The 14213-nt window shown below is 34.5% G+C and overlaps 1 protein-coding gene across 1 annotated transcript; it reads right to left on the bottom strand.

Annotated features, from left to right (window-relative positions):
• Window positions 1–3988: 3988 nt before the first annotated feature.
• On the bottom strand, window positions 3989–12561 carry LOC136824680 (cell cycle checkpoint protein RAD17-like). The gene is made up of 8 exons (XM_067080668.1): window positions 12436–12561; window positions 9266–9404; window positions 8709–8752; window positions 8203–8262; window positions 7111–7246; window positions 5416–5582; window positions 4133–4185; window positions 3989–4028 (listed from the first exon to the last, which is right to left on the bottom strand). Exons 1-8 carry the CDS (start codon window positions 12505–12507, stop codon window positions 3989–3991), a joined length of 711 nt encoding a protein of 236 aa, XP_066936769.1. The 5' UTR covers window positions 12508–12561.
• Between the last annotated feature and the right edge of the window lie 1652 nt (window positions 12562–14213).

The raw sequence follows: 14213 nt of genomic DNA on the forward strand, positions 1-14213 counted from the left end.
ACACCATTCTTATAAAAAAAAGCGTGTACTTTAGGATGATTTTTCCAAAAAAATTTAAGAATATCCACGATGAAATGGATTCACACCATTCTTATAAAAAAAAGCGTGTACTTTAGGATGATTTTTCCAAAAAAATTTAAGGATTCACACCAATAAAAATTTAAAAAATTTAAGAATATCCACGATGAAATGGATTTACACCATTCTTATAAAAAAAAGCGTGTATATGACCAATCAAGTCTTTCACGCGGGAAAATGAGTGCGATAATTTTATTAACGCAAAAGATAGCATTTTCGAAAATCATCTTGACTCAAATTTTGTTCAGCTGTTGTAATTAACGTGAGAGTAACTTGGGTAGTTATTATCTATATATTGATAGCCGTACTGTGTATGTCATTTTGTTTTTGTGTTATGCTTTCGTTTTCGCAAGAAATGTTTTTTGTTCTCGATAAGTTTGTTTTGATTGACAGATCGGATAGAGCCTGGCCATCTACATTTAGTAATTTTAATTTCTCCAGCTTTGCCTGATCCTGTTTTTCTCTTTTCTTTTGTTTGAAATGTTTTCGAATGTATTTAACCTTTAGCCGCCGAGAGACGTACCACGTACGTCATATATACAGGCCGAGAGACGTACCACGTACGTTTTGATACTGGGGTCCTTTCAAAGTTTAATAAAATAAAGACCAGTTTGAATTTTTCTATTCTATAAAATTTAGCAGACAGGATAGGGGTTAAGGTTCATTTTTTAAAAATTTTACGGGTCCTGCTTTTATACATCTCGAGATATCGGAACTCAATGTCGGTGTATTTTTCAAATGTCAACAAAACATCGTTTTAGTGGTGGACAGAGGGTGTTTGATGGATTTTTGGACTGAAAAGTCATGTTTATGTCTGGTTTTTTCTTGGTTTCAGCATATAAATATCATTATATGAGATAGAGAACCTTTATTGGCAGTTTCTATGTGGTTTGAAGGGGTTTCAGGGGGTATTTCCTGACATACATGCCTATCTCTAGCTCCAACAACTCAGGGCTGTTTTGCCTCAGTTTTTCCACTATTTGGTGTTTATTGCTTGGAATTTACATGATAGAGAGTCTGTTATGATTATTGTAGTAATTTTACAGGCTTAAGGTAAGTGCAGGGCCAATTTTAGAGCAACGGGACCACTTAATTTACCTGTTGTGGCCAGAGTGTCGATTTTGGTGGAAAAGTGTGCTTCACCGAAACTTAGATTTTGAGATGAAATGAGCTTCTTCAGCCCTGAAATTTCACACAATGGGGCGCTATACATAAACTAAAACCAAAATAATTTTTCTGGGACCAATCTTTACCTTGTACCCACTTTTTTCATTCAATTTTTCAAAAAAAAGAAAAAAAGTGAAAAAATCGTAAACATGGAATTTTTACTGTTTTGATTTGAGGCTGTGTAGTCAGGTTTAAAAGGGTGATGAGGCGTCTTTTTGGTATTATCTGAAAAAATAGATCCTTAGCTTTTCAAAATGGGTTTACTTTTTACTTAAGCTTTAGCGGTTCAGATTTTATGACATTTTCCGCGAAACCTCCATTTTCATGAAAAAAACAGCGGCAGCAGCGCGCACTGTTTTTAAAAACAGCGGTGTCTAAAGGTTAAAGATCGTATTTATTAATGACTTTCGAATTCTTTTTTTTATTAAAGAAAACGAGAACATTTCAAATGTAAATCAAAACTTTTTAAATCTGATAAAAACAAAGTTGCACTATTCTTTGTGGCTTAGAGGGTTAGTGTCAAACTTTGAAGATATCTTTTTATTCATTTGATCGTTTTTTAAGCCACCTTCAACATCCAAAGGACTTTTAGTGCGTCCAGCTACAGCTTAACCGGCTAGTCTATATATTAATTCTTGATATTCATGATGTATTATTTTCGTTAATTGACACTCCGAATCAAAACATTATTGGTGGCAAAACAAATGCGTTCCCCAATGTTTTCCAAGCAAGGACCCCCGGAAAAAGTAAGAAAAGATTAATGCAAAGTCCAAATACTCCAAATCAAAGAAAAAACTCTTTCATTGAAATTCTTAAATTATCTACAATAGATTTCCAAAAGATATTGAATTTTATTATATTACGTCACAAGATATTAAGCTTTCTTTTTCGTAAACCCCCGGTTTCAATACAAAATAGGTTAGCGGGCCAAATTTTTTGCCACCAATAATGGCGGCAAAGTTGTTACGCCACATCTATTGTTTAGGCACAAAGATTACATCATGAATATCATGAATAGCGGTAGTCTGTATGTAATTTTGTCTGTGTGTTACTTTCGTTTTCTCAAGAAATGTTTTTGTTCTTTTAAAAGATGACTTTGAGTTGTTCGATAAGTTTGTTTTGATCGATAGATTATAATTTCTGCCTTGACTTGCCTGCCTTTTTGTTTTCTCTTTTCTTTTTTGTTTTATGTTTTCGAATGTAATTAACGACCTTTTGATTTAAGACATTCGAATTCTTTTCAAAACGAGACAAAATCTTTTAACAAAATCTATTATAGAATAGAACAAATCTAAAATAAGACATAACAATCACAAGACAGGTTGTCAGAAGAACAGCAACATTAAAAAGGCTGTAAAAAACATCTAATACGTCGATGACTATTTTTCTGTAATTGTCATTCATTGTTGAATTCGAAAAGGTATGACGGAGATTTTATAAAAAGCGTGTGTCATGTCTATAATTTCACTCCCATTAAGGTCTGGGGCGACTCGAAACAAATTCAATCAAAATGAAACATAACCAAGCTGCATTTGAATCGCTAAACTTTCAGCCCTGGCAATTCAGCTTTTTTTGCCTCGGCATTTTTTTGCCGCGGCAAAATGCTCTTTATCAAATTTGCCGAGGCAAAACAGCATTTTGACGCGGCATTTTTTTGTTTATTGAATTTTGACTTGAGAAACTCCTATACAGCCTATGTCATCCAAAGTACTAGACGTCTCCTATATGATCAGAAAACAAAGAACTTAAACGATTTGGCACTTTTGAAGTTTCTTTGATTTCATTAACATTTGTCAGAAAATTTACTGCGGCAAACAAGGAATAATCAAATTTACGGTAGCTTTTACCGCGGCATTTGCCTCGTGCCGCGGCCAATTGCCAGGACTGACTTTGTTTCAAGTGCCCCCCCCCCCCGGCCTAAACAAAACAATTTCTGTCACAGACATCGCGTAACTACAATGAAAAGTTTCAAAAAAAAAAGGTTTTCTGCAACTGTTTCTATCTACACAAACAGCCAATGAAGATTTTTTGAATCATTTTTTGTTTCAGAAACCGATTTGAATATTTTCTTTCCGTCATTGAGGTGGGGTCAATAGCAACTTTTTCATTAAAGTGAGAAGAGATAAAATTAACTATCTGAGCAGGGGTGTCAGTAGTAAAATCTCAGACATATATGAGTAGTAGTTGCTTTTCGGTCTGATTTTACAAAAAAAGCTAAAAAATGATAATTTCTGTGACACATTTTTCACTTAGTGCAAAAATTAATGTTTTGCCCTTAGAATTAAGGTCTTAAGTCTTTTTTATATCGACGAAAAATTTCGAAAATTTTTTGTTTGCAGCAAACCTGAGCAAACAACTTTCCAACAGGAATTTTTTTCAAATCACAAAAATTTTCAGATTTTTTCAGAAGTCATCCAAAAAATTGAAAGAATTACAAAAATAGCTAAAATTAGCTAATTTTACCAGTTTTAACTACCCAGGTAGTAAAATCTTTTCAACATTTAACACATAGATACCACCCATTTTAGTACTTAACTACCCTGGGTAGTAAAATTTTTTATTAGTCTCATTATGTCTGAGATTTTACTACCGATCCCCCCCCCTGATCTGAGAACACAATTTAAAATTGTTTTTCCTGCTTAAAAGATACGTCACCCGGGAGGGCTAGAATCGAACTTTGAAGAGATTTTTGTTATCTTTAATTTCATCTTGCTTTTAAGTCATCTTCAACATCCAAAGAACTTTAAGTGCGCTCAGCAACAGCTTTAACCGGCGGGTACCGGCTAGTAATAGTGTAATAGAATAAACACCTTTACAATCGCAAAAAAAAAAATCAAATAATTGTCCAGGAAGCTTGATTATACGGAGCAAGGGTACAAGACCATACCTTAGAATGTTGTGCATCTTTGTTGGGTCATACAACAAAAAGTTCGGCATGTCCTAGCGAAAAAAAAAAAGTCCTGCATAGATCAAATATCAATTGGTAAAATCTAATGTTCTACTATTAGATTGTTTTTTTTTGTTCATTATGTTATGATATTCAAAAAACAAACTGAAGTTACTTAAAATCCAAACGATCGTAGTGAAATTTAAAAATATCCAGACATAATGGTTCAAAACTAACAGTACCGAAACTCTTTTTGAACATCGAAAATTTGAAGCGTCAAAAAAGAAGAAATTTGAAACCAAAACGATTCGAAACATTATACTCCACTATTTAGACCATATCATCATAGGCAAAATTTATGGATGGGAGCGGTTTTTACGAAACTGTAATTATTGTCTTTGTTTTATCAAAAGATAATGAATACGTCATAAACGGCTGCGTTTAGACCAACTGGTATTTGTGATTTGGCATTTGCTCATGAGGGACTCGATTTTAATAGCTTTTAGATTGTATTTTCTGTCGTGGTATTTAAGGAATCGTCTTTTTAGAGTCATTACTGAAAAGGTGATTCCCTCAAGCTCAACTTTGACAGATCAAACAGTGAAAAGCATGGAATTTCTCAAAAACTGCAGTCATTAAGACTGAAACTTTTTGCCGTAGGGCTAGGCTATGGCAAATCTTGCAAATTTTACAATCTATAGAAAGAACTGAATAAAAAACGTGCAAATACTTTAAAAAATCAAAAATGTCATTTTTTCTCTTTGTTTTGGTTCCTTTGTTTGATTTGAAATGCCAGAAAAGGGGATTCCTTTGCTCAAAATGGCATTTCAAATGCCAACGAAATGCCAACACGCTGGCATCATTAGGCATTTGACAAACCGAACAATTGCGCGGAACAATAGAATTCAAAAGAATCCTGCAAGCAATTACAAATGCCAGGCTGGTCTAAACGCAGCCAACGTCTGCACTAAATTTTGCAGGGTATCTCGCTACGCCTATGATTCATGGTCAGAGGTTACGATTTTTGTCACGAATCGGAAGTGTTCTCTGGTTTCGGAACGTTTTGGAGCAAGAGAACGGGGCCATTCCGGGCCGATGAAAATAATAGAGCGAAATTGTTTCAATTTCTTTTGCTTTGTACCGTAAGTCTAATGTCTCCTTTTTCCTACTCCGAACATTTATGAACCGATATGAATACTCTCAAAAACCATAACGGATCGATACGAAACAATAACGGCTGAACATTACCTTGGTCGGTAACGAGAAATGAATCGTCATTATACCTCTACCAAGACAATTTTCTTGCTATCATCTTCAATATTTCCATCGTCAGAATCAACTTCATCTTTGGCAAACAAGTTCAACTGTGTGTACCGGTTGGCTCGCAACAAAAAGTCGTGGAAAAGTTGACTTTGAGATTCTTGTCTCGCTGTCGCATCTTGCCGATTTTCTACAAAGGGTTAAAATTCGAATTAAGAGCATAGTTTCTAGAGGGGTCAAGACCCCCTTAGATAAGAGGACCCCCATTAAGTGCCAACCCCCCCCTTGGGAAATTCGTTTAAAATTTCACACCCCCTCACCCTATAACTTTATTGCAAAAGAAAAAAAATGAAATTTCGCATAATTCGAGGAAGATCCCCCCTTAACCAAGAAGACCCCCCCCTTAACTGGCAACCCCCCCTCTTAACTGGCAACCCCTCCCCCTTAGGAAAGTCATACTTTTAACACCCCCTTGCTTTTGGTTCATCAAAACCCAAGACCCCCCTACTTAATGAAACTAGAAACTATGAAGAGTCAAGTTGACTCTCTCTCATAAACTATTTTTTTCGAATTAGAAAACGATTCAAACTACAGGGAGTAATTTAAATCTTTTTCCAGCCAAGGAGATCAATACTTTAGTTCGAATACACCTTTTCGACCGTAGCCGCCAATTGCCGCGTGGGCATTTTTTGTCCGTTTTACTATCCTAAAACCGTCCCAGTCTTTTTTTCGCACCCTAAGACAATAAAAAACTATATTCGACAATAGTCGACTCTCTAATTCGATCTTTAAGGGACGAAGAATTTGAATTTGAAAAGGATTCGAATTACAGGAAACTATTAATACTTTTTTCCTGGGCCCAAGGAGACCGATATTTTAGTTCGAATTATAGAAAGATAGAAAGGAATAGTAGAGATTCGAATTAGTGTGAGTTGACTGTAATGTTCAAAAATCCATTAGAGATTCTCAAAATAGACCTTATCGGAGTTTCTGCTTTTTCTAAAAAAGCGATGCATTGTGGTATTGTTTCGAGTGTATTACAATAGAATTCCCTCGAGGAATTCCTAAAAGATTTCTATTGTAATACACTCAAAACTATCCCACAATGCATCGCTTTTTTAAAAAAATAAAAAACTCCGATAAGGTCTATTTAGTGACATTTCCAGCGGATGGAAGAGTTCAGTATTGCTTTCGTATTTCGTAGGGTAACATGGATGGTAGAGAATCTTTCTAAGAGGGGACTACTTTTTACTTTAAGGTCCCGTATTAAACGGGGGTTCAAATAAAAGGGAGAGGGTCCGAAATTTTGCTGAAGTTTAAGAAGGGATCCAAAGTTTTTGTGAAATATAATAAACGGGAAGAGGGCCGGAAAATGATCGATAATAGCATACCGTAGCGAATCTAAAAATAGACATTGATTTTTCTGTTTGACCGAAATTCAATCCCGTCAACCTTTGCGTTAATTATGCTTGCACGCAAATTACACTCAATTACAAAGAAAAAGTAATAACTTTCACGACTTTTGAATTAAAACAAAAAAGGATTGTGGGATTGAATTTCGGTCAAATGAGAGAAGTAATAATCGTGACGTTTGCACGACGAAGCGCTATTAATAATCGGGTTAAGCCGTTTATTCAGGACTTTAGATTAGTTAATTTCGCCAGTAAGGTAGAGTTAGGGTTCCGTGAAACGTGGACTGCCTTCACAAAATCACAAACCTCGATCATATTCTTGCATGAGTGGATTGATCCATTCTTTCAACGTGTATCGAGGTGTGTTAGTCAAAGTGTGAACGACTGCTGATTTCCCACTCCCTGCAGGCCCTGTCAACAATAAGATCTGTCCTGTTGAAGTCTAAAAGATTAAGCGAAGAAAGAAAATCTTTTGATTAGTTGTCTCGATGTTTGATTCCAGAAAAAAATTGAATATGGAAGGTGGAGGATATAACAATTTTCAGTGATTTACCCCCAGACAAACTGACAGGTTTTTACCCCCGGACAAGCATCAGTTTACTCCCCGGACAACCCAAATTACCCCCGGACAGAGCAAATTTACCCCCAGACAAGGCAAATTTTGATGAATTTTGTTTCGCTACCCAATATATATCCGCAAACCCTCCCCCCATGTACGGACATTTACTAGAAGAGCCCAATTCCTTTAATTTACTCTTTAATATTTACATAAATCAAGATATTTCACGTCAATGTTGGATCAAGGAAGTTGGATTGCAAGTTATTACAAAAAACATTTCAAAGAACATTGAAACTTCAACATATATCGGCCAAAGACGCAAAAATAAAATTCACCGGTCTACTTAAATACTTATAGAAATGTTCGTTTCATGTATAAAAAAGTTATTTTCCATCAGGATATACAAATGAAACTACCATATCTACCCACAATATTGTCGTATTCACCGAATGAATAGACGGACCTTTTCCTAACATTTCTAAGATCCCTTTTTGAACTGTTTGACTATTTTCTTTAGAGATTATTTTCACCTACAGTGCTCTGTGACTTTCCGAGGCAGAGGTCACAGTTTCTCCTATCTCGCCTTCCCCTAAAATTTGCACAAGTCAGCAGCTGTAAGCTGGTACAATGAGTGAAGGGCGCAAAATTTGTGTAGGAGAACAGATTTTTATGGCACTCTAATTTTCTATTAATAGTAAAAAGCTGATTAGAGTGTCATCAAAATCTGCCCTCCTACACAAATTTTGCGCCCCTCTTGAGTCTTGGCTACGCTACTGAACAAGTGCGGTGCCATGATGCTAAAGAGTAGGGTGATTTAAAAGAAAAATATAAATTGATACCTCTGTTTCCAACCATGATTTGACTTCTTGAATCTTTTTCTTATGTATCGCCAACTCTTCCTACAAGAAAATGATATCAGAACATGTTGCTCGACGACCTTCCCTTTTACTGCAGAATTAATTTGGACTAGTTCTGGCGGAAAGTTTTTTTATAAGAACATCAAAAATCTTAAGAAGCTTTTGGAAGTTCTTACTTCCTCTAAGCCTATAAATGTTCTAAAAATATTCTTACTTTCACCCTTTTGTGAGTATTTTCGTATGTTTTTCTATGAGTCCATTAAAAAACCTTACAATGTTCTTTAATTATTGCTCTTAATATTTTAAAAAACTCTAAAGAAAAATTGTTGTCTTTTTTTCCAACCTTTATCCTGTCATCTGTAAAAATATTGCATTTAAGCATAGCGGCCTGCTGTCCAATTTGAAAATACACACTTTCGTAGGTGTCAATTTTACTTCAAAAGAGATTTTCAAAAAAAAACACAAAGACAGAATGTAAAGGTTCTTACCTCACAAGTGGGCTTGTATTTATCCACCCATGGAATAGATTCGTCTAAAACAAAAGTGAAGACTTTAAAATAAAACATATCGTTAGTTATTCCCCTGGAGGGGGGCTACTAGGTAGACGGGGGGATGCCACTCGCCTTTCGAACCTCGGACTCTTAGCGGAACTAAAAATAAGAAATATAGGAAAATTTTGTGAATTTTACGACCCTTATTGGAACTGATTTGACCAAATCTCGATGTTTTTTGGGGAAAAAAAGTTTGAAATTTTCCTATTTTTCCAGTCCTTAATGGAATTGTGATAGAATTTTCTGATTTTTTTTTAAGGGCGGTAAATACTTATACCTTCACTTAGCCTAAGTACCCCCCCCCCCAAGGTTGTTCTTAGCTTTATGCTATGCACTTCTATAAAGCCTTAAGTATGGTCCCTTTATAGTTAAAAATGCTTTATAAACCTTAATCTGCAAATTTAAATTTTCTTAATTCGAACAGATTTAAGTGTTCTCCGTGCTTGCTCGAGTTATGGAGAGTCCACTGTAGTATAAACAAAGAACAACAGTACCTTTCTTGCCATCATTGTTAACATCAATGAGATCAATCACTTCTTTGTGCGTTCTTCTTTTCTGATACCCCCTCTTTTGGTTGTCGCCAGCATTCACTCCAAAGTCATCAAATGATGGTGCAATCCACGCTGCTTTTCTCTGCAATGCGAAATATACACTGACCATATCTATATATCCCTGGACCAAGCTATATCCACCATCTTTGATTGAAGTTTCTTTGAAAGTTGGTACCCGCAAAGAAGCCATTGTAGTGTTTGAAACTTTGCCTACCGACAAACAGCGCTACATCAGATCTAGCACTCTTTCCGCAGGTACCAATATCAAAAAAACTCAGATCATAATATTTTGCATTGCATTGAATAACTTATAATAAAGGTCAGTGCAAATATACAATGAAATACACGTTTTTTTATAAGAACAAATCACCTTCCATGGACAAAATTATAAAGAACAAGTTAAGAACATTTTAAGGCTTTGCGGACTCTAAAATACCCGATGTGTTCATAGAAAAATGGCCAAAAATGCTCACAAAAAGGTTAAATAATTAAGAGCATGTTAAGAACACTTATAAGCTTAAAGTTAAGAAAATCAGAAAACGTCAAAATTTTGGATGCTCTCATAAAGAAACTTGTAATATTTGATTAAGAAGAGAATTCCCTGCCAAGTTTTAAACACCAAAAAATGATTTTTAAGTGTTTTAATTTTCTTCTGGAACGTAGAATGTTAACTAAGAGTTTTAACATTAGACCTAAGTCTGAGTTTGGTCCTTAGAATCTCAGAATCAAAAAGATCAATATTGTTCCAATAGGGCTGAGAATATAGTCTAGAAGCCACAGAATCTCTCCAAAATCGAAATATCCAGATTCTGCTCAAAAAAGAATGACACATTGGAAAAATGCAATTTTTGTTGATTTTGGCTAATGTCTTGTAACTTCTTAGCAAATGTTTCATGTGAGAGGCGAAAATACAGGATTGTGGATTAGGACTCTAGGAATTCACTGGAATTTTTTTTTATCAAAATGTGTAGTTTTGAGGCTAATATTACCCTTTTTCTATCTTGTTTTGAAATAGCCTCAATTAAGCACATATTGAATATCCACATTTGGAACTGGTTCAAAGTTGAAGATCACAGATTGAATTTTTCTAACATATACTTATGTGAAAGAATTTCAAGTGATAAATGTGAAAAATTGTGGCTCGAACTTGCTGTATTGATAATTTTTCAATAATTAAAAAAACAATATAGCAAATGAATACTAGTGATGAAAATAATGAATCTGGTGTTCTTGAAAAATTAGTAAAAAATAGAACATATTTGAAGTATTTACTTACTAATTTGTGAAATCATGCGGCTAATATTCTCACTTTTTTGAAAAAAGGCCCTTATTTTTAATGGTAGCCACACCCATTTACAAAAGAATTCCAAAGACCTGAATTGTTTGAGAATATAGATATAAATTTTCACTTTCTGAATTCAAAAGTATCAACTAATAGTTGACCTGTGATTCTACGTGGCTAAAAAGACTTACTAAAATTTACGGATTGTTAAAAAGGCTACCCACATTTTTTCACATCGTGAGTGAAAAAAATAACCTTGTCTAAAGTTTCGAAAATTTCATTGCCTTTCTTTTGATACCTTGCATGCCTTTCTTTAAAATTGATATGTGATTAATTGTGGCAATAAAACATGACAGGGAAAATCTATAAATTACGCTTAAGATGAAGAAAAACTACTAGTTACTAAGTATGCAAATAGCCACACATTTTAACACAAAATCATACAGGAAGTGTTACAAAAAGTATTTCGATGGAATTAGCCACATATTTAGCACAATATCCCAAAATTTCGTAACTACAGCTTTTTTACATGGTGAATAAAGTCAGTACGTAAAAAATGCCTGTTGAAACGTTTTTCCTCAAGTCAAACATCACAATTGCAAGGAGTATTTAGCCACTTAAATTCACGTTTCTGATGCTGTATCCTTAGAAAATGAAAACAAAACCATTCAATAAGTATCATCTCAAGCGTCTCAAGCAACAAACTTTCAAATTCCACGATTAGACTTTTTTATTCAATACTTTTGTCTCTGGGTTCATTTTAAGTCTATTAACCACATTATTTCACTTTCAAGGATCAATAGCCCACATTTTTTCACATAATCTCAAAATTTTATTATTCAATGTAATCTGTGCAAAATTTGGGTGACTGATCTTTTAAATTGAAGTTGCTACACCTTTTTGAAATTAGTTGGTAGAATTAGCCACTCAAAAAATTAGCCACAATCTTTCACACACTTTAAAGGCTAATTACTAGCCACTGAAGATCACTAGGAATTTCGTTTCAAATGCAAAATAAATTTTTGTCATTTTGGGACATTGGAATTAATTTTTTTAACTGTAGCCACAAAATATAACATTTTATAGGCTTTTTAAAATCATCACTAAAAAAGTTGAATTATGTCATTCTTTAAAATTGGTCGAACCCCTCCCCCCTCCCCTGGGCATTTTTTGGCCTTTTCAAGCCTGTAAATATGTCAAAATTATTGCAAGTCTAACTTTTTTCATTTGATGTACTAGATTTTTTTTTGTAATTGCGCAGAATAGGTTGAATTTTCACAAAAAACACTACATCTTGAATTTACTGTCTTTGTCATTTGATGCCCCACCCTACTACGGGGGCAAGTGAACACTATGGTTCAACTTACTAAAAGATTTTTGTGAACTTTATAAAAACACATATCTTTTAATACAAAGCGTTTTATTTTGCTCTACTTCTGAAGCAAGGCCGTGGCGAAAATAAACTGGCGAGGACTCTATTAAATCTTTTTACTGCAATAGTTGTTTTGGAGAACGCGACGGCCTATTGAATTACAAATTAATCCACATACATTACTTTTCCTCAACCCATAAAAGCGTGATAAATTTATTTTGTCTCTAGGTAACTGTTGTGGAGTAATAAGTTATTCAATAGGCCGTCGCGTTCTCCAAAAGAACTATTGTGCGCTAATATTTTGTTTCTCATCACAATTTCATTTAGAAATGTCGCGAAATGTCGCAAAATGTTGCGATTGCTAAAAGATACTTACCAAACAATTATGTTTTTAGCTCTAACATGGTAGCAACCAGTTTCTAGAGGTAGAACAAGGAAATGCAATAAGATAAGAATTACCTTAGTACTCATCATAATACAACTGAAGGATGGTAAAATATCAATCAACGTCTTCTCAAAGCCAGTATACATGCACCAATGCACTTTATCACTTTTCTGTTTTTGAACTGTCTTTTTTATTTTGAATTATCTGAGAAAGAACGAATATTTTAAAATTCAATTAGCGCTTAGGTCGTTTTATTTTGTATCTGTACAGGGAGTGGACAAACATTTTCAGGGGATTAAATCTGAGGGGGGGGAGGTCCAGAGGAGTAATTTTTCATTTTTCTAGGGTGTTAAAGTCACTAACATTTCCAGGAGGTAAAGGTAAAAAAAGACACTGATTTTAGTTCGTCGACCATCTCTTGAAGGCATGAGAAGAATTTTTCCAATGGGTCTTTAAAAAAAAATTTTCTTTTGACTTGAAAAGGTTCGTCCATCCATGTATGGATATTTAATGGAACAGCCTATTAGGTTCTAGTTCTAGTTCTATTAAGTGATCACATAATACGCTAACGTACATTATCATGATATTGAAAATAAAAAGTTATAAAAAATACCTAATAAAATGAAAATAACTAAAGCTAAAAGTGACTGTAAGAAGAAGTAGTAAGATAGCGAAGTAGCAAGATATGACTGAAGCTGAAAGACACCACCACAAGGATTTAGAATAGTATGTAGTGAACGGGAGGCTAAGATGTGATAATGTAGACCTGAAAGACTTGTGATTTGATGAAGTTAATAAGATATAAAATATACATTTAAGTTTTTATATAATATATAAATATGATTACTTAAAATTAAATATTATGATTCAGTATTATGTTTAATATAGGCTAAAAAGAAAGCAGAAACATTAATAGTAAATAAATAACTTTTGCCTTGAATGCACGACCTAGCTGCTGAGCTGAATAGAAAAGAAGAATAGAATTAGTGAGAGTTTGAGATTAGAGGATGATGACTAGATTGAGACTAGATACTAAGGCACAGCAGGAATAGAGCTAAAATAAAAGCTTGAAATCAGGAGGAGTTATGAGCAAGTGAAGGCAAAATGTAAACAATTAAAATGATACATACAAGTTAAGTATAGTGCTCATTGACACCTTTACAAAAAGAATCATAATTTAACTCAGATATGAGATTCACGGGTAATTCATTCCACAGGCGGATGGTTGACGGGAAGTAACTGAATTCATATGTTTGAATCCTTGCATTGATTGGAATAAGTTTAAGATGAGTGTTACGTGCACGAGGTGCAAGAGCGGATAAAGATTCAACTTTGCCATGAAGAATTTTATGCATGAATTTAACTTTATTTGCTGTTCTCCTGGTTTGAAGGGTTTTAAGTTCAAGATTACGAAGCATCGATGAGGGACTACTCATTTGCCGCCAGTCATTCGAGATGAAGCGTGCAGCTTTCCTCTGAACCATTTCCAGCTTATAGATGTTGGAGGCTGAGTGAGGGTCCCATACGACTGATCCATATTCCAGGATGGGTCGGACATAGGTTTTGTAGCATTGAAGCTTTGTATTTGGGTGACATGATCTGAGATTCCTTTGTATGAAACATCGAGTTTGGTTGGCTTTCTTAACAGTATAGTCGTTATGGACATTCCAGGAGAGTTTTTTGTGGATATACACACCTAGATATTTCGCTGAGTCAACAACTTCGAGTACTTGGTTGTGCATTGAATATGGTTGAATGATAGTATTACGCTTGTTGGTGATTTGTAAAACTTTACATTTGTCCGGGTTGAACTCCATTGACCATTCATGTTCCCAATTCATGAGTTGGTTTA

This window comes from Clytia hemisphaerica, unplaced genomic scaffold (assembly GCF_902728285.1).
Source record: "Clytia hemisphaerica strain Z4C2 unplaced genomic scaffold, Clytia hemisphaerica genome assembly, whole genome shotgun sequence".
NCBI classification, from domain to species: domain Eukaryota; kingdom Metazoa; phylum Cnidaria; class Hydrozoa; order Leptothecata; family Clytiidae; genus Clytia; species Clytia hemisphaerica.